The sequence below is a fragment of the Macrosteles quadrilineatus genome, unplaced genomic scaffold (assembly GCF_028750875.1).
Source record: "Macrosteles quadrilineatus isolate MER2022 unplaced genomic scaffold, UCM_ALF_1.0 Scaffold_3__2_contigs__length_128488019, whole genome shotgun sequence".
Lineage (NCBI taxonomy): Eukaryota > Metazoa > Arthropoda > Insecta > Hemiptera > Cicadellidae > Macrosteles > Macrosteles quadrilineatus.
The window spans coordinates 45,565,771-45,587,022 of record NW_026542596.1 but is presented as its reverse complement, the minus strand read 5'-3'; the positions used below and the strand labels follow the sequence as shown (position 1 = coordinate 45,587,022).

Sequence of the window (21,252 nt, the reverse complement as noted above, 5' to 3'; positions counted from 1 at the left end):
AGTTGGCAACTGGTACTGTATCATAAGCTGGACAAAACGTTAGCATCTGATATGTTAGCTCTTTGACTTAGTCGTGTGCAATGTCTAACATTCTGCTGGTTTCTGACAAGCAGTTTGTACTATCTCATTACTATGGTATTACGAAACATGTGTCAGCTATAAATTATTAAAAGGTTGATGTAGGGTGTTTGATCAACAACTTCACTCATCTTGTTAAAAAAAAAACATTATTTTGAAAAGGTAGATCGAAAACCTACCAAAGGAATACACAACATTCCTGATCTCCACATGGGGTTTGGTGCCGTTCTCTAGAAACGTGTTGAACATCTGTTTGACTTTGTCCAAACATGCAGGCACTCCTGCCCTACAGCCTAGTGAAATCATTTTCACTTGTTGAGATCTGAAAAAAAATCAAACCACGATAACATAATACAAACCAACATATTACAAGTTCAACAACAAAAATTGTAATATACTGACATAGGCGGTCCCGTAGGGAAGGCACGGGGGAGAGGGGTTAAGTCCCCCCAACTTTTAGGAATTTCTATTAAAAATACAATATTTTAGCTTATTTTTAGACTGATATGTTGTGCGTCACAGAACACCTATGTATACTGATCAGGATTATAACTTATACAATATTATAAAGTTCCTCCTAAGGAGTGTATTCAATTACAAAATTTACAATAAAACAATACTATTTATATTTTGTAGAATTTTACCTTTGAAGAAAAGTTGCATCAGGAGAGAAATTCCACAGTGAGTCATTGATATGAGGACTGATTAGTTTTCGCAGGTAATGCTGGAAATCAAAAATGTTCGGGTTAGTTATTTGTTTATGTGCTGGCAGCACGCAGCATGTTGCGTTACTTGATCATAAAATATGACTTTTGAGGATATGACTTACTGGACAGTTAAATTATGTCAAAATTTCAATAATTTACAGCTGACATGTTTTGCATCATCAGAGCTCGAGAAACGTCAAAACATCAAAATTTAACATTACTGTACAGTAAACAGACGAAAAATTAATACAATAATAGGTTTTTTACATACCTCAGTCAAATAGTCCAATAAATTATATAACTCAACAGCTTACATGTTTCGTTGCGAAGACAACATATATACAAACAGAGATCTGTGGTAAAGTTATATATAAATAAAAAGTACAATTACAATGTGAATATGTATATGAAATTGCAGTTATAAACAGAAACAAATGTTGTCTTCGCAACGAAACATGTAAGCTGTTGAGCTATATCATTTATTGGACTATTTGATTGAGGTATGTAAAAAACCTATTATTGTCTTTCCAGGGGCCGAAAACATGAATTTTGAAAAATTAATAGCGCTATCAAGTTTTGTGTGTTTAAATGTTGTGTACTGTTTAGTGCAACTTGATGTTTTGACATGTTGCAAGCTTTGATGACGTTGCATTGCGAACGAAACATGTAGGCTTAAAATTAAATGATTAAATTATCATTATCATTATTATCATGAAATTAAATTATGTAAATTTAATGATTGTAAGCCAGAATATAAAAACTCATACACACATAATCCAGGGGCTATCAGAATGAATAAAATACTAGTTTGGTGATTTGAAATGACAGTAGTCGTGAAACTAGTACACTACTCATCCTCACCCTATAGTCAGAGTAGGCAGGAGTGTACAAGAGATGAGCGTCTATGTTCAGCAGATGGTTGGATGCCAGATCCCACACCACAATGTGCGTCTCTTGCGCCAGGAACCCCGTCAGAGCCAACGCCACACTGAAGTCTAACCTCCCACTCTCAGCCAGACTGAAGGCATCCTCGATCAAGTTGGCTCTGTCTGCCGCATCCAGCGCCTGTGGAATTACAAACAGAGATCCGTGGTAAAATTATATATAAATAATAAGTACAATTACAATGTGAATATGTATATGAAAACACAGTTATACACAGAAAAAAACTTGGGTCATTCACCTGTGTTTTAAGTTTCTTCTACAATTTTAAATCTTACAACACAAGACCAACACACAACACAAAGGCAATTCGGGCTCTGCCCTTCAGTTAAATCCATTCCAACCACACTTATTTTAAATCAGTTCATAACTGTAGAGCGAGGGTCCTGCTGACAAAATATTCTTGCAGAATAAATAAGTATATAGATCTACAGTGGTGACATTTCACAAAATCCTTGGGGGGGGGGGGGGACACCGGGGGGTTTGGGGGGTATGGAATTTTGGAAAATTTTGCAGCTCTGAAACAAAAAAAGAGGGGTTTAAGCTTATTTTAGTTGTTGAAAGCACTGCGAATAAAAACTAAATTATTAGTAAAATGGATTTAAATTCAGGGAGAAAATTAATGAAACTAACAATTATCCACAACAGACGGAAACATAATAATATGTTGGTAAGTTAGTCATCTACATCTAAACGTGATCAAGAGTTCCATGATGTATTAATATTATGTTTGTTATTAGATTCATGACCAATTTCTCTTGTAGAAAATTTAGACATGAGCAATGAATACAATTGTATTCATAGCCTGTAGTTTATAACAGTTTATTTTGGTTTTTAAATAAAACACAAGTATTTAAGTACTTAAAAGCATACCAAATGTTATTATCAATAAAATAATTTGACACAAAAGTACAAAAGGTTCTATTTAACTATATTAAACTGGTAGTCTACAATGTTCGAAATAAATTACGTAAGTTGATACACGTGTATAATTTTAATGCTTAAATAATTCATAAAAATAAATGACAAAGCAATGATTCTAAAAAATCTGTATGTTTATGTATATACTATAAATTAGAAGTAAGTGTTTGATAGTACAGAACAGAACAGAAAAAGTAAATGAATAACAAAACTTTACTAATTTATGCAAACTCAAACAAAATGTACTACTGAGACACTAAACAAATAATATTTCTGTTTCAAATTACCGTACAAGAATGGGTAGATTTTTGTCTGCCGTGCTTTTTAGGATTTGACAGTAGAAAATATTTGTATATTAGCTAGTACAGCATATTTTTTTCTTTAGCCCAGGAACCAGGGGGGCAAAAGCCCCCCCTGCCCCCCCCCCAAATGACGCCCCTGTAGATCTACCATTTAACATCCCTTAAAGGTTTGAGTGCCAAAACAATTTGTTAATTTTTTCTTAGTGCTTATATAAAAAAAAATCAAAACTATAAATCCCAACTTTTCTACCGTAATGTTATCCATGAGCAGTTTTGTGAGGGTTGCCCAATCCTCTGTAGGGTAGTTGACTCTGTAGAAGCCCACAAAATGGTAGTTGAGTTTGTACCAGTCCACACCCCTCACGTTGATACTTACTGCAAATAAAACAAAAATCTTATGTAGAATGCTAAATAATCAACAAACTGAATGAAATCCAAATTGACAGAGATTTAACCACAAAAGTTGAGATTGCTTGGATAGTACTTACATGAAGGGTTGTCCATCAAAAGCCAGTTCAATGTTGGTTTGTTGTTAGACGAGGTGAAAATCGTAACAGGGACATCCCATTTGTACCTAAAAAAGAAAGTTGGACTTTAAAAGTGTAAATGTTAGACCTACGTACTGTTAGTGTATTGTTTTACCAATTAGCTATTATAGAAAAGACAATATTAACGTCCAATATCTAATCTTCACATACAGTGGAATCGAGTTAGTAAAGTACATTGCTCCAACCATGGGTTCATTCCACCAAACCTCCCAAATGGGTAGGATATAAAATCAAAGGAGTTATTTCAAGCTTTTATCAATACCATGATAAATCCAAATCATTTTTGGAAGAGAGGTTGGTTCCATCAGTGTATAGGGACTTTTGTAATGGTAGTTTACAGTACCTCAATCAAATTACCTTCTACAACTAGATAAGGAGCTGTGGGGCAAAAAAAAAAAAATCTCAGCATACTTGTTAAGTACAGCCTGTACATAGAAGCTTACTTTGGATAGATAATTTTTTTTGGAGAACTGAAAGTGAAGAAAAAAGGGGTTGCCTCAAGAGTACCACTAATACGCTTTTAGTAATGTCAATCTCAAAAACATGAGCCCTCTAAATTGAAACTACGTCGACATGGAAATGTGATGTTGGTGTGTTTAACTGATGTACTGACTTTAGACCATGTGTATGTGAATTAATGATCACCTGTTATTTTGCATTTGTTTTGTTTGTATTAGTTTTTCTGTTTACATTAAAGTATGAGTTTGATTCCACTGAACTAATTTACTTATTATTTGAAAATAATTTAACATTGGCGACGAGGAAAACTAGGAATGGATGGACAAGAGTTAAATAATCTAAAGAAAGCACGAGCTGTAGTAAAAGGACAGTTGAAGAAGGCAGAAAGATTCCAGTCTCAAGGTAGTCTTACATTAAATGAGGTGAGTGTTAAACTCAAAGCAATTGCTGACCAGTGGGAACGTTACAAAAGTATTCAGGACCGAATTAATACATTAACCGATGAAGAAAACTTGCACCATGAAATAGAATGTAGATGTAATGTCGAGGATAAGTATTTAAATCTTACAACAAAACTTTAAGAGTTGATTGAGAATGAATGTCCCAACACTAGGTCTACACCACTTCACCCAATTAGCAATCCATCTGAGGCGACACATAGTTCAATTACCAGGTCCTCATTGTCGGGTAGTATAAGTTTTACACCTTTTCACCCAGAGGAAACGGTTACAAATTTCATAAAGAGACTTGAAATATTCTTACACATTAAAAATCTAAGTACAGATGGTAATGCTAAAGTTTACATGCTACTACACGCTCTTACACCCCAGTTACACCAACAACTTTATGATTTATGTGCACCTGAAAACCCACTTACACAAGACTACAGTGAGTTACTTCAGATACTAAAGGATTTTGTAGAACCACAGCCAAGTCAATGGGCTTTACAACACAAGTTTATTTCGTGTACTCAACAAGAACATGAATCCATAAATGAATTCTCAATAGCACTTAAGAAATTAACCAGCAACTGTGAATTTAATGTAATTGTGGAAAGTCGGTTGCAGAGATGTTTCTTAAACTTCAGTTTATTCGTGGTTTGAATGACATAGATATTCGAGCCAAACTTCTTCAAGGACCAGAGAAACGCACGTACAAATACATTGTTAACGAAGCGTCGGCAATGGAACTAGCTAAATCTGAGAGCAAAACTGTATGTCCCAAAACAATGGAACACCTTGATTTGAACAGGTTGGATTCCAATAGTAGTGATAGGAACAAGCCAAAGAAAATGTTGTATTGACAAACATTTCAAGAAACCGGCACGAGACCCAACACAAAGTGTAACAATCTAAAAGGGACATGTTACAGATGCGGTTCACCTTCTCATCGAGCTAACAAATGTAAATTTATAGATGCTGAATGCAGAAAATGTACTAAAAAAAATTGGACACATAGCTAGTGTATGCTTACAGAAAAAGAACCAGACTAACAGAAATTTGAAGCAATACCAGACTCAAGATGGCTCGGAGAAAGGCAGTGAGTATGAACATGAAATTAATGTACTGTCAAATCAGAACTAGCAAGTGATCGTGTCCTTGTACATTATAATCCTGATTTGCCTCTGGTAATAGCAACGGATGCCTCTCCGGTGGGTCTTGGTGCTATTCTTTCACATCGTTACAGTGATGGAAGTGAGAGACCGATAAGTTTTGCCTCACGCAGATTGACAAAATGTGAACAGCACTACAGCCAAATTGACAAGGAAGCCACTGGCATCTACTGGGGGCCTAAGAAGTTTTTCCCGTACTGTTATGGACGAAAATTTACTCTGATTACTGACCACAAGCCACTCGTGTCCATATTCAGCCCCACAAAAACATTACCATCAATATCTGCTACTAGATTATTTAATTATGCACACTTTTTATCTGGATTCGACTACAAAATTGAATACAGAAGAACATTGGATCATGCTAACGTAGATTTTTTATCTCGGTTCCCAACTGACCATGCTTCAACTAAAGGCAGGGACAACTGTGACCTTTTTCAACTTAGTCAACTCGATTCTTTTCAAATTAGTAGTTCCACAATTTCTAAGTCAACAGCCCACGACAATGACTTTCAACCAATAGCCTACTATATGCACTTGAAAAAAGTGAATCAGTGGAAGCTTTTGGGTACCATGACAATGAATTAACACTTCAAGACGGATGTATATTCAAAGGATGTCGTGTTCTAATACCACAATCCCTTCGTCGGAAGGTTCTTGACGAACTTCATATTGGGCAATTAGGCATGGAGAAAATGAAATCCCTTGCCAGAAGCTATTGTGCATGGAAGAATATTGACCAAGATATAGAACAATTGGCATAATCGTGCAAACAATGTTGTTTGAAACAAAATGAACCAAGAAAGGAACAAAATCATCCATGGTTAGCTCCCCAGGGACCATGGGAAAGGTTGAAAGGTTGCATATAGACTTTGCTGGTCCAATGCAAGGACATTGGTACTTTATTATTGTGGACGCCTTTACTAAGTAGATTGAGGTTATACCTACTAAGAATACTTCTACAGAATTTTGCACAAGAGAACTTAGAAAATTATTTGCTACATTTGGTCTTCCCATGATTTTGGTTTCTGACAATGGAAGTCAATTTACCTCTAGCGTCTTTGAACAGTTCCTATCAGAAAACGGAGTGGTACACAAAACAACTGCTCCTTACCACCCTTCGTCACCTCTAAATTGAAACTACGTCGACCTGGAAATGTGATGTACATTGTGTTCTTGATTCGTAGTTCATACATTAGTTGCCATCTTTATAAATCTTTAAAGTAACATACATTAAATTTTGTTGGAAATTTCAAAACCAGATTTGATAAGTTACTAATAACTATGTCACAGCTAAACAAGAAACTAACTTGAATTTTGATTCGTTGGGATCAAATGTAGCGTTCTTGTCGGCAGTGTACCGTTGTTGCGTAACCGTGACAGTGTCTCCTTTTCTGGTTACGGTCAGTAAGGGATAACCCATCTGTCGAGTCCAACTGTCCATCACCTAGCAAAAACATTTAGAACAATTAGAATAACAAATAAGAAAGCATACTGTAACCAAACTAAAATATGTCGGATAAAAAAAGACTCTTTACCCTCTAGTGATCAAATATACTATTAAGTTCAAGTTCAAATAAAAAGACAACATTTTTTCTCACATGTGGAACATTGACACCGTTGGAGAACTGCTGCAGATGTTGCCACAGGTCGTTGGTGTCTGCGTTTTTGTACTGGAAGTTCTTCAGATAGGACACGACTCCTTGTCTGAAGTTTTCTGGACCCATGAACCCTTCCAGCATCCTGATCACTGATGCTCCCTGCAATCATTCCAAGGGTAATTTGCATTTCTGCACTTTTCAATTATTTTTTTGTGTTTGAGCTAGTAAATTTATTCTTTAATAGTCACAAACTCTTTTAATAGTTCACAGTCTAAATGCTTCCATATTAGTGGATGTGCTGCGGATTGGTCCTGTCTCTCTTGCATTAAAATATCTGAGGCGCAATTGGATTTGCTACAATATTTGTTACTAAATGTTGGACTCATACAACTAATTAATTAAATCGTCGTGTGTTGGAATCGTACACCTAATTAATTAAATTGTCGTGGATGAGGTTCAAGTCAAATCCCCTAGAAAATGGTTTTTACAACGTTATGGAACCAACTAAACCCATTTCAAGCTTTACAAAACATTCAACAGGTTATCCTTCACTAAAACATGCGGTACGTTATCCTTCACTAAAACGGACAAAGTGATAAATCCATATAAATACCAAACACCTCCCTGCATCAAAACTACCTTAAGAACTTTGTATAACATTTTGTTAATTTTCTACTGCTAGATTATGCGTTGTTAGATAATACATTTGTTTACCTTAGCATAAGAGATCCGATCGAATATCTCAGTAATCTGGTCAGGATGAGAGACGTGTTTGATTATTGGATGAGAGCTGAGAGTTGCGTCCAGGCTTAGAGCATCACTCAGATCGTGGACAAGAAAATACGTGTCCTAAAACAAAAAAGAATAAACAAAAATACTTAACTGAAAATTTTAAATATTTTTTCAAAGATATAAAAGAAGTTAGAAGTGCAGTGATAAAATGTGTCGTAAAACGTTAACATTGATTTACAGTCAAAAGATCTGGCCGTAAAGCCAGGGTCTTGAAACCTTTTCCTTTACTTGCAATTAGTTCATTATTACAACTACTAAACAACTTGTCTATTGGTTATTGTTATGAGAATTTAACAAATAATAATTGTTACAATAGTAAGAACACAAAAAGACAATATTCTTACAATATCCCACTCTGGATGGTTGTGGTGCGTTCCTTTGAATTCTATGAAGGTGGCGAACCCTTCGTTCAACCAGAGGTCATCCCACCACTTCATGGTGACTGAAAATCAAAATCAAACTAATAACAGCTACGCCTAAAGAGACATTCTACAGTAAATGTTTTAATGAGATCCAAAATCCTTGAATTCATAGTAAGATGAGATAAGTTTTACAACTGATTTTGAGAAAATGAAAATATATAAAGTGAAATTTCTGAAACATGATAGTTTAAGAAGACCTCGAGGGGATATAAAGAGATTGAATAATATTGTTAAACTTAATCCTAGTAAGAAAAAACTTAAGTTAGGTATTGAAATACAAAAATAACTTGGGGGAAATAAAACTTCCTGAAGGTTTAGTTCTGAAGAAGGAAACGATTAATACTATAATTTTTGTGCGTAACTGTCTATACCAGCAGTTGGTAGCAGGAACCATTTTGGTGGGTCGCGGGAAGAGCCCAAACATATAAATTTGTTTATTTCGGGTATGGCTGTGGATAGGCCTAATTAAGTTTTCAAAATATTCACTGGTTAAAGTAGGCCTAATTGACTTCATTTTAGTTTAAAACTAGGAATCTTATTTACTAAAACGTGGCAGGGTTTTTTTATTTCACGATTCTGAATCAACCACTTGACGGATTTTCATCATTTCTGTGTTGAAAGAAAGATTATTTTTAGAACTAGGGAATGTCGAAGACATAATTTTAGTTTAGGGTTCCAGCTTTTTTTTGGAAATTAAGTTTTAATTTTTAAAAAGTCTAGCAGGACTAACCGACCTTTGCACTCTTCCAGCCATGGTCCCAGCCTCGTAGGTGACAGATCAGCGGGGTTGCACTGTACTCAGAATTGGGCCTACAAACTTTTGATTGTTCAATAACCAATCAGCAACCCATCTACAATCATAAGTGATAAGTTCAAAGACCCCAAACATTCAGTGACATTACCTAGATCTCCGAACCACATGTGTGCCAGCTCGTGTGTGGTTGTTAGAGCCACTTGGACCTGATTGCCGCTGGAGCTGAAGTCAGGATCATATAACACCGATGTCTCCCTGAAAGTTATCAAACCCCAGTTCTCCATGGCTCCGGACACAAAATCAGGAATTGCTATCAAATCTGCAATAATTAAATAGGAATTAAATTTAGTACATTTAGAAACCGTATAAGACAATGTTTTAAATTATAAACTTTATTAATTTACTCATTCTCTCTCAAAAAATTCAGACCCTGGAGAAATACCCAATGATATTTTCATCGCACCCAATGTCTTAACAACAACTCTAAGAATCACCGAAATACCCAAGTATAACTTATTACAGTAACTCCATTATCTGATCTTTGGTGATCTGAACTCCCCTGCTATATGATTATTGCAGACAATCGAGTATTGTGCAACTTCCATCTCAAGAACTGTACACTGTAGCAGAAGTCAAAATAACCACTTTTGCCGCCCCTGTATCTGCTCTAAACACCCGTACTTTCTGATTTAGTGTGGTATACCACAATTTTATCTCCTCCTCAAACCTAAATCCCCCCTCTGTCTTAGTCAAATAGGACTTTGGCTGAGTGACCTAAATAACTGGCAACAACTTGAACATGAAGATAGAATGCCTAGTTTAGTTATATCAATAGTCAAAGGTTGTACCAATAATATTTAATTATTTAGAAATTCACTATCATTCTGAAATTTTACTCATTAACCATAATTGTTTATGTTGATTTTCTTACATTAGTACAAGCTTAAATTACTTTCATCTATTTGGATAGTTTATACAATTTTTGCCATTCTCCTACCTAATTTAGGTAGTGGATAGTCAATGCCAAAATAATCTATATAAAAGTCTATGGTAGAGGCGGCAATTTTCTGAGCATAGTCCATTTTCTGTATTTGTCCACTTCTTGCGTATACATTGACATCGAGCCCTCGTTTGGTTTTGATGGTGGGGAGATGTTCAAAGTCACACACGATGAAACACGCAAGGTAGGTTGACATGGGGACTGACGTGTCAAACTTGACAGTTGTTAATCCTGGACCTGGCGACTCCGGCACTTCTTCCTAAAACAATGAACCACAACATCTGAGAAGAATGCTTAACATATTTTTTAACCTCTTTAAGAGACACCTGGCTGATTTCACATTAATTCTTTAAATGTGTTGGTAAAAGTAAATCTGCTTTACACTGGTATTTTTTGAAGAAAATGTACAGATACTAGATTGTGGACCAATAAGTGATGGAAAAGTATGGGGAGTTAGGGGGGAAATGGAGCAATAAACAATACAGGTCAAACAATATTGTGAGAATTATAAATGCTCAATAAGATGATCAGTTTATGTGGAGAGAATGAATTTTTAAAGGTATAGACTCAAGGAAAAGAGGAAAGCTAAGAAGAAGAAGATACCACCAACAGGATGTAGTGGAAGACCTGTTCAAAAATAAATGAGTGAATAAATATTGAGTAAAAAGCTAATGATGAAAATGGTTCAAGATGTATTGTTAATGAGGTCAAGGTTCACATCACTCAGTTACTGCAAGGATAGTAAAGGATATAATTCAGAATTGAAGAATTTTCATAATCTAAAGATTTTGGAAGAGAGTTTAGTCGTGCCATTGTAAACGCACATTAAAGATACCTTTGAATTCCTGTGAAGAAAATTGCAAATCCAAAATCCAGACATAGCAAAGAGAATCATTTTTAATTGCAATTTTTTTTTACCATTGCCAATTGCAATTGAAGAAGCTACATATAATTTATCGTTATGACATCAAATTGTGACAGTTGGTAGCGTATGTCATAACCATGCTAGTCTACTCTTTTGGGTCGAAGTGTGAGTCGGATTTAACATATTTTACAAAAGACTTATTTAAGAACAGGAGCAACAATCTGATTAATTTTCCACACATACCACTTGGTTCATGTTCGATAGAGCGATGTAGTTGCCTTTGGATGGACGAACAATGCTAACATTGAATTTAGCTTTGAAGGCAGGCTCATCGAAACAGGGAAATGCTCTACGAGCATAAGTCGGCTCAAACTTGGTTGTTGCTATGTGTCTATAAAAAATAAAAATACCTACATTATTTGAGTTTTATAATTTTTAACTAGCCTATAGAAATAACTAACTACAAACTTAGTACAAGGAAAATAAAAGCATAACATTTTATTTGTGATTTAATTTAAAACTTTTTACTTATCTTGCAAACATTTCACCTGACAATCTAAGTGATACAAACCTAGTTTCACCATTTTCACTTTTATAAGAACTTCGGTAGAACCCAACAATATCATTTGTAAGCGAACCACTGAAATCCAGGATCAAACGATAAGTACCAGGGTTGATTTTAGTTTTCAGCTGCACAATCCAGAATTCATTTTTTGGATAGTCGAAGGCATGTTTAATGGAATTCAAGGATCCATTTTCAGATTTCAGTTTAGAATTAGTTATTGTCAACCCTTTGTGGTGTATTGAAATGTAATCACATGGTGCCGTAATGTTTAAAGTAACATCAACAATGCCACTGAATGTTCCTTTTTCTAAGTTAGGGTGCAGGAACAAATTATACAGTTCCGGAACAACATTTTCAGACAGTTTGAAATCATGTTCCCAAAGGTTGCCCTGAAAAAGAACAAAATGTAAATATTTCTCCAAAGCTTTAGCCTATATAAGTTGTCAACATCAACATAGGCCTACACTACTAACAGTAACGTAATGTTTTGTTTTTAAGTATACTTTAAAAATAAATGGAATGTATCATTCATTCAACTTTAATTAACTAGATCTTTGTTCTTTTTATGCCTCTGTGCCATTTGTGAAATTCTCAATAAGTAGGCCTATTTACATGGATAAAACATCTAGTCCCTTAGTAGATTTCCCATCCTTATGAAACAGCTGAAGCCAATTTTATTGTTAGTTCTGTCCGGTTATCTGTAGATGTCGTGTTTTGTTTACAATTTGTTTCTATTAGCCTATTTTAGTTTCTCATTATTTGTGTCTCACTGTTTGGTTATATAGCTAGTGGACGAGTTATTGTTTATGATTAGAGAGTTTTATTTGGTTAAATGAGGTTTTAAATTACTGAAATAACAAGTAACAAAAACACGAAATCTACAGAAAACCGGACAGAACTAATAATAAAATTGGTTTCAGCTGTTCCATAAGGATGGGAAATCTATAAACACAACATTATACTGTGGGGTCAATCCATTTCAAATCATCCAGCAAAAAAAGAAAATGACACCCACGTTCTCAGATTCTAATGATTTTTTTGTCAAGTGTTCCTTTTGCTATTCTAATTATGAATACCAAATTTCATTTTGATATCTTGAATACTTTTTTAGTTATGAATTTTCAAAAATTGCTAAAAATAAGCGTTTTCCCGTTCCCGCCGATTATTTGGAGTACGAAATCGTTTTAGTAAAAAAATTATTACTCAGTCAGTATTTATCATATCACTATGGGACTTTCACTAAAATGTTCAGAAAATCTTGTAGAATTAAGGAAAATTATGTTTATGGGGGTGGTCATTTTATGTTCCATCCAGTAATCCATCCAACTTTAATTTTGGTCTACTCTTTAGCAAAAAAACACAAAATTTTGAAAAATTTGTGAAAATTTTAGGCACTATGTAAACCAAAGGTGTTTTATCATATTTATGTTCCTAAGGACATATACTAACAGGTTATTAAAGAAAAACACTGGGATTTTCACTGCTTTTTAATTTATAACTCATTAAACAGAAAAATATAATTTTCATAAAAAAGGCAGAGTGCGGACAGTTAAACCTGTACTAAGAATCAATAGCTACTTCAGAAAGTGTTATTAAAAAAATTATCAAGACCCATTTATAATAAAGTAGAATTATAATTTTGAAAGGCAATAAAACTGAAGTTTAAAAGCACTGACCCAAATTGGTAGGCCTACAATGTCAAGCTAAGTACAAAAAAACGCTTGAAAAAATATGTACAGTATTAAGAAAATATGAAAACTTCTTACCACTAATCCTTAATGAATACAATTTTTGGAGATTCTCAATCTGCTTTTTACATGAAGCACTTAATTTTGTACTTGGTTTTTTGTCAACATGTTTTGGCACTGTTTTTCAATTAAATCCATTTCTTTTTTCGGGAAATAATACATTTAGTCAGGTTGGGTAGCAGGAAAATATTTCAGTTCTGGCAGAGAGGCTGCAATTTTAGGTGGTTATAGTATACAAGTTTCTGAACCTAAAACCGCCCAGACCCCAATTTTTAAGGACCTCGGTCGTCCGTAATGACGTCATCAAAATGGCGGCCGTAAGAGGATGCTGGGTCCCTATGAATTGGCTATAACGACCGAATGCCTTAATCGATTTTCATGAAATTTGGCACACAAGTGCTTGAATACATTATCTCGGCCTGGGTTGAAAATGGTAAAGTTTCATCAAGTCATTTCAAAATGGCGGCTGTTCAAAACTAAAAAAATTATGAGGAAAATAACTGTGAATTGTTTTATACAGGGTGAGTTTTAAATGAGATCCCCCCCCCCTACTTTTTTATACATTTCTTAAGATATCAACTCCGAACCATGTCAGATCATTGTAGATTAGCAAGTGCTTCATTTTGACTGGGTTTAAATTTTTGGCCGCCACCTTGGATCCGCCATATTGGATACGAAGTTATTTTTTCAAATGTAAAGGTAGGGTTGTGACCCACCGTTTCAAACAAGACTTTTACGATGAATACGATGCTGCAATTCATTAAAAAAAATGTTGATCCATCCTTTTTATAAATTTATTTTTAGTCCATTATAACATTGTGCATTTACAAACTAAGGTCATAATCTCAAAATAGTGCTAGATAAAGATAAGTGGACACCACCATTCATTGTTGACCTATTTTCACTCGGTTATGACGGATGTATTTTTTTCAGCCGCCATCTTGGATCCGCCATTTTGAAATGTGATCAATTATTTTATAAGTTTTTTGTTATCAAGCTTTCTTGATAAAATATTACAACTATTTTGATTTAAAATGTCAATATTTCAAAAACCAAATATGACAATGAAAAACGGATTGCGGCATTGAATTCAGCAAAAAAAAGTCGTTTAAAATGATGGGTCACAACACCACCTTCATATTTAAAATAATTACTTTAAAATAATAATAAGGTCTGGGCGGTTTTAGATTCAGAAACTTGTATACTATAACCACCTAAATTTGCAGCCTCTCTGCCAGAACTGAAATATTTTCCTGCTACCCAACCTAACTAAACGTATTATTTCCCGAAAAAAGAAATGGATTTAATTGAAAAACAGTGACAAAACATGTTGACAAAAAACCAAGTACAAAATTAAGTGCTTCGTGTAAAAAGCAGATTGAGTATATCCAAAAATTGTATTCATTAAGGATTAGTGGTAAGAAGTTTTCATATTTTCATAATACTGTACATATTTTTCAAGCGTCTTTTTTGTACTAAGCTTGACATTGTAGGCCTACCAATTTGGGTCAGTGCTTTTAAACTTCAGTTTTATTGCCTTTCAAAATTATAATTCTACTTTATTATAAATGGGTCTTGATAAATTTTTTAATAACACTTTCTGAAGTAGCTATTGATTCTTAGTACAGGTTTAACTGTCCGCACTCTGCCTTTTTTATGAAAATTTTATTTTTCTGTTTATTGAGGTACAAACTAAAAGGCAGTGAAAATCCCAGTGTTTTTCTTTAAGAACCTGTTAGTATATGTCCTTAGGAATATAAATATGATAAAATACCTTTGGTTTACATAGTGCCTATAATTTTCATCAATTTTTCAAAATTTCGTGTTTTTTGCTAAAGATTAGACCAAAATTAAAGTTGGATGGATTACTGACTGGAACATAAAATGACCACCCCCATAAACATAATTTTCCTTAATTCTAAAAGATTTTCTGAACATTTTAGTGAAAGTCCCATTGTGATATGATAAATACTGACTGAGTAATAATTTTTTTACTAAAACAATTTCGTACTCCCAATAATCGGCGGAAACGGGAAAACGCTTATTTTTAGCAATTTTTGAAAATTCATAACTAAAAAAGTATTCAAGATATCAAAATGAAATTTGGTATTCATAATTAGAATAGCAAAAGGAACACATGAAAAAAAAATCATTAGAATCTGAGAACATGGGTGTCATGCCCTGGATGACTTGATATGGATTGACCCTGTGATAATTTTTTATAATTATCACAGTAATAAATTATAATAATAATTATTTAATTATAAAATTAAACTATCATAACCTAACCAAACCAACCAAACTTGCTGATAATGAAAAAATCGAATCAAAAACTTAATGCCTCCGGTGATTTTCGAACCGGCTACCTTCGATTTATCAGACCGGTGCGCTATCCACTACACCATCGGGACCGATGGCTGTACAACGTATCATTGCGGTAATGTTGTTTGCTCGAGCAGTGGTGGGTGGTGGTGGTAGGTGGTGGTGGTAGGTGGCGGTCTGTCAGGAAGGGTTTCTTATTTTTGTAGTCCATATAACCATAGGGAGTATGTTTAATCTATGATATAACTCTGTGTGAATTATTCCTGGGTAAGTTACAGTTCTGCAGAGAATCAGTGATCTTAGCTTATCATTGAATGATATATTAGTTATACCTATATTTATATCGTATCAAATAGACATTTTTTACTAAATACAAATAAGTTATCGATCAAATGTTTTTTACTTAGGTTAGTATACTTTAACTAAGTTAGGTACCTTAGCCATAGACTAAGCAACACAAGGGAGTAGGCCTATGATTTATCTATGCCTTAGCTTAGTTCAATTTTGTTTAAGTTTAACATACTTTATGGTAGGGCCTAATAAGGAAATAAGGTGGTACTGTATTTATAAAAATTAAAGTTGATATTTGGTGTAGCCTAGTTCGTTTAAGAGATAAAGTTAAGTTAGGCATACAAGAGTTCCACAAACTACTAAACTGAACCAAACTAACTTAGGCTAAGTTAGGCCTAATCACCGCAGCCCACTGTAAAAGAGTGGCGAACAACACCTACTCCTTCCATTAAAGAAAATCAAGTTTTACATTCAATAATTATAGCCTAGGCCTAACTTAACCGATTGAATTATTTTTATCTGTGTAAAATATGGACACAGAGGATACACCTCCGGTAACCGGACGTGGATTAGGCGTCCAGGAGTGACATCACCAGGTTGTGGGGGCCCGGAACGCCATTACCACAACGATATAATGTACAGCCGTTGGTGTTTGTGGTGTAGGCCTAGTACCTTAGATAGAGTGCTCGGCTGATATGCAAGAGGTCCCTGGTTCAAATCCTATTGGTCACTTTAACTTTTTATCAAAGAATTTGCTTTGAATGCCAATTCTTCTTAACTGTACATCTTTTGTTAGAATTTTTTGCATTTATAATTTTATTTTATGAAAAGAATTTAACCTTTGTTGGATTTTTTTACTATCAGCAAGTTTGGTTGGTTAGGTTATGTTATGAAAGTAACTGCTGGATGCCTAATCCACGTCCGGTTACCGGACACGTACCGGTATCCTCTGTGTAATATGAAACTAATATTTCATGTGAAAATATATTGTACGATCTCAGTGGAACTGTAGGCCTACCCAATTAGTCTTAATAGGTTACAAGCCACATCAATGATACTATTTTAAATCTGTTTATACTTTAAGAGTTAACTTACTTAGGCTAGGCCTCTTAAGTTATGACTATCAATCTTTTACGGTATAGATAAGTAAGTGCAAAATATACTTCTGTGGAATAGGAAATTGTATTTTTGACTAGAACGGTATGCCACTTGCATAAGTATGCATAATGCCTGAAAGAAAATACTTGGGGTAAAAGAATAATGGATAACCTACTTCTACTTGGTGACTCAACACTATATAAACATAACCTAGTCCTAGTCTACAACATAAGCCCACTGTAAAAGTAATTAATTATACCTTCATTGTTTAACTTAAACGATTATCCAATAAAAATGAAACTTAAAACTCTTGAAATATTCCTGAGTGTTGTTGACACTTTTATCATTCAGCAGCAGTAGGTATTCAAATAAATTAGCAAAATCACAAGACCAGACCAAAACCAAAACAAAACAATGAATGAAAATGAATGAAACATAACTAACATAACATAAACATAACAAAACAAGTCTGGTGTTTCCGACCGGCAAAAAGATCAGCTGACACTGCCGTAATTGAAACGACACATGGAGGATTTCAAAATCAGCCATGCATTAATCCATTGATTATAGACAATTGAACAACACTACGGTATACTAGGTATACGATGCAGTTGTCTGCTTGCAATATTGAGCAAAGCTATCATATATTACTGCAATTCAATGTGAATGATATATTTGGTTCGCATAAATAGAATGCATATTTTGCAGTATCCAAAGTCCAAATTCAATTAAAAGAAAAGTCTTGTTCACGGAATGAACTGTCTACTTGCAGGAACCAAATTCTATGTTTCATTTAATTTGCAGTTCCCAATGCCGATGAAATATTTGGTTCGCTTTAATGGAATGTCCATTTGCAGTATCCAAAATAAATGGTTCGCCTGGTTCACTTAAACGGAATGTCTATTTACATATTCTAAAGTCAACGGTACGTCTGGTTCACGTTAACAGATTGTTTACTTGCAGTATCCAAACTTAATGGTACATTTTGGTTTATGAAAATGAATTGTCTACTTGCAGTATCTTAAATCAATGGTCCATTTATTTGGTTTACATAAATAAAATGCCTATTTGCAATATCCAGAGTCAATAGAAGGCTTACTTCTGGTTCACTTAAATAGGGGAATAAACCATAGTGGGCTCAGCTGTCTGGTTGTGGCTTTATGACAATATAACAATCCCCTATTTCCCGCCTAGCTCCGGTGTAATCATTTATAAGTTCAATCTCGTTCTATAGTCTGAGGTACAACCATTGTACAATGTAATACCTTTGACTATTAATACAACTTTAGTATCCAAATAGTCAATAGTAATACGTAGGTACTATATCCCTTTTAGTACAAATAAAAAATGCTGGTGGCAAACGTCTCGCAGGATTGATCGATTAGAAAGCATATTTTTTGAAAAATATTGTTGAACTGCATGTGGATCGCCGGTAAAGTGTTAAACGTACCACTAAGATAATATAATTCGATATAAATAAGATACAACTAAAGACGCAATGCAGTTGTCTCTTGCAATATTAAGCGGAGCTAGCATATTAGTCCAAAGTATATATTTCCAAAGTCAATGCTACATCTGGTTCACATAAAAAGAGAAATCTACTTGCAGTGTCCAAAGTCAAAGGTTTTGATGGACATTAAATAATGGAATGTTTATACTTACGATATCCATAAAGTCAATGGTGCATTAGCCAGCCTAATTCCGGCGACCCTAATTGGTTGTTCATTTTGTAGCAAATTATGTTCCACGATGTTAATCCGATTGTTCTTATCTTTTATCTGTATTTGTAGCAATGTGCTAGCTTTGTTTAGACAATAGCGCAATCTTTGACTGGCTCACACAACTACGATCTTTTTTAATAAAAAATTGGCTACAGATGGTCCATATAGATGGGATGTCTACTTCAGTATCCAATAGTCAATGGTGCTATAGTTTAGATGATTGTTGACTAAAATAGTAATATACCTAATTTTATTATGTTTCGAATATTTTGTTTACCTCTTTATCAGCAAATAATAATGTCATGACGGCCAATTACAGTTAACTATATCATTTGTAATGTCTTAATTAACTTACAAGAGTTTCTTGCTATACGTATTATTGATCAAGTTAAACTAAGTAAACTAAGGCTATAGATAGCATAGTACCTCAACGTCTTCATTTCTACCATAAAGATGTTAATATTTACAACTAGCCTTTATGTTTCTCCCATGCTATTTCCAAATGGTTTTAACCAATAATGCTATATCCATCGTGGACAATGACTACCACACAAAAATATTTTTTAACTGACAGCTACCTGAAAATGCCTCTCAGGCGTAAACAAATGTGATTCCTAACATTGTCTATTCTTTAAACGGGATTCATTATGGACCTGTTATATTGTAGTGTATGGGTAATTAAAATTTAGTTAGATTGAGAAACACAACGCGACATCTATATGCTATTGTGTAGCTAGTGTGCGAAGTGGCACTTTGCGCTCGTGTTACACATTATATTTTTCCTACAGTTACTATAAAGCCTTTCAAACACTAAACGCGTTGAGCGTTGAACAAAATGGGAAACACTGCAACAGCTGATCGTAGTCGCAGTATCTTTGTGTTTTCAACTTATTTTCAAGCATACACGTACAAGTGCCTATAATAAAAGCACATTTTTTTGTTTCAATACTGGAGTTGTAGCAAAAAACATGAGTGCGGCAAAAAGTAAAATGACAGTGCGCTAAAAGTAAGTAAATGCAGCCATTAGTTACTTAGCGTGCTATCAGTACAAGAAAGCCCGCTTTGTCAGAGGTAACTGTAGGAAAAATAAATTCGATGATTCTAACTAGTGTATATTACAACGTTTACTTACATCAGTTGCTTGTGTTGTTTCGGTGAATTTCCCAAATGATATTAGTAATATGACTATTGAAAATAGAGATATTAAACATCGCATTTTGACTCTTGTTGAATTTCTGACGTAAATCTGAAAATTGACACATTTCTTTTGAAAATTCCATTAAGGTTTCATTTATAATTATCGTAACTGGCTTGGCCTTAAAATACCTACATTCGTATGGTCTCCATTTCATAAGAAATAAAGTATTAAGGTGGCATTTTCATTTTTATGTTTGTAACTAATAAATGTGACTAGTGATATTATGGGTTTAAACATTTTACAAACGTTTATGAAATAATTCGCCACCACAATTAAAATTCCGCATAAATATTAAAAATAAAATTTAACTAAGCATCATGAAAAATACTGGGGTATATATTTAATTAACGTCTTTTCGCTTTAGAACAGAAAGAAGAACATTAACCAGTTGCTAAGATCCGTGAAAATAATTTAACAGTTAACGAGTACAGTTGAGAACTTTTTAAAAAAGAAAACTCATAAATAAAGTTGTGTTTTACTAAAAATAATTATCTTCTATATTATATTGTTTTGCTCAATTTAAGCGCAAATATTATATGCCTATATTGATTCACGAAAATTGAAACCACGTGGTACTAAGTCGTTAATGTTATTTTGAGGAAGAGTTTTTGGTAATTCAAATTAAGTTTTACTGTTTAAGATTCAGTCCTATTTCCATTTCTTGTTTCAAAATTTGTTTTTCATTCACAGGTTAAGTTCAATCTTAATCTTTCCCTAAGGTACTGACAAAACTATAACAAAAGTGAAATATTTATGTCCAGTGGTCAAAACTACTATCACACAAAGTCATGCAAAAGTTATTTGAGATTATGTAGAATATAAATTCTTACCTGAGAAAAGCTAAGATCTGATGAGGTTAAAAGGTTTCATTTGCAGGATGACAACAAAACTTAACAACACTGTTCTCACCAAGATCAGCTGACGCAATAGAGTCTCGGAAAGGTCAGTTGTGACTACACTTTCACCGAGACTCAAGGTCATCGGCGATATCTCTCCAGCTGTTATCGGACCGCTATCAGCTGTTTAAAATCGATTTCTTAATCCACCTTGACTGATACGCGTTACTGATCAGTTTAGCACATACTGTTAAAGATCACTGCTGAGTTTTAATGAGATAGATAGTCGCGGTTTTACACTTTACTGAAACAATATAATTTTTTTCCGTTTGTCGGCTAAATAATGTATGAGTTCTTTTACCAATTTTCTTAGCTGTTGGATAAATAATACAACTTGGTCCATTAACTAAACTAAACATATTTTCTTTTAAATCAATATACAAATAATGGGAACTCAATAAGGCGATCGA

General features: G+C 34.1%; 1 protein-coding gene across 3 annotated transcripts in view; it reads right to left on the bottom strand.

The window, feature by feature from the left end:
* The window catches only part of LOC128990708 (glutamyl aminopeptidase-like), a 38,306-nt gene that overhangs the window by 4,677 nt on the left and 12,377 nt on the right, over positions 1-21,252 (bottom strand). Inside the window, exons 1-15 of one of the 3 annotated variants that reach the window (XM_054413234.1) lie at positions 20,777-20,869; positions 19,881-19,994; positions 11,575-11,957; positions 11,247-11,394; positions 10,136-10,397; positions 9,287-9,457; positions 8,307-8,404; positions 7,885-8,019; positions 7,171-7,329; positions 6,880-7,016; positions 3,439-3,524; positions 3,201-3,325; positions 1,647-1,850; positions 723-802; positions 258-400 (exon numbers count right to left, since the gene is read on the bottom strand). In XM_054413234.1, the coding sequence (XP_054269209.1) occupies positions 258-400; positions 723-802; positions 1,647-1,850; positions 3,201-3,325; positions 3,439-3,524; positions 6,880-7,016; positions 7,171-7,329; positions 7,885-8,019; positions 8,307-8,404; positions 9,287-9,457; positions 10,136-10,397; positions 11,247-11,394; positions 11,575-11,957; positions 19,881-19,964 (2,215 nt within the window). In that variant the 5' untranslated portion in view covers positions 19,965-19,994; positions 20,777-20,869. Of the gene's footprint in view, positions 1-257; positions 401-722; positions 803-1,646; positions 1,851-3,200; positions 3,326-3,438; positions 3,525-6,879; positions 7,017-7,170; positions 7,330-7,884; positions 8,020-8,306; positions 8,405-9,286; positions 9,458-10,135; positions 10,398-11,246; positions 11,395-11,574; positions 11,958-17,286; positions 17,441-19,880; positions 19,995-20,776; positions 20,870-21,252 lie in introns of those variants that run through there. The other 2 variants (XM_054413235.1, XM_054413233.1) reach the window with 2 other exon arrangements.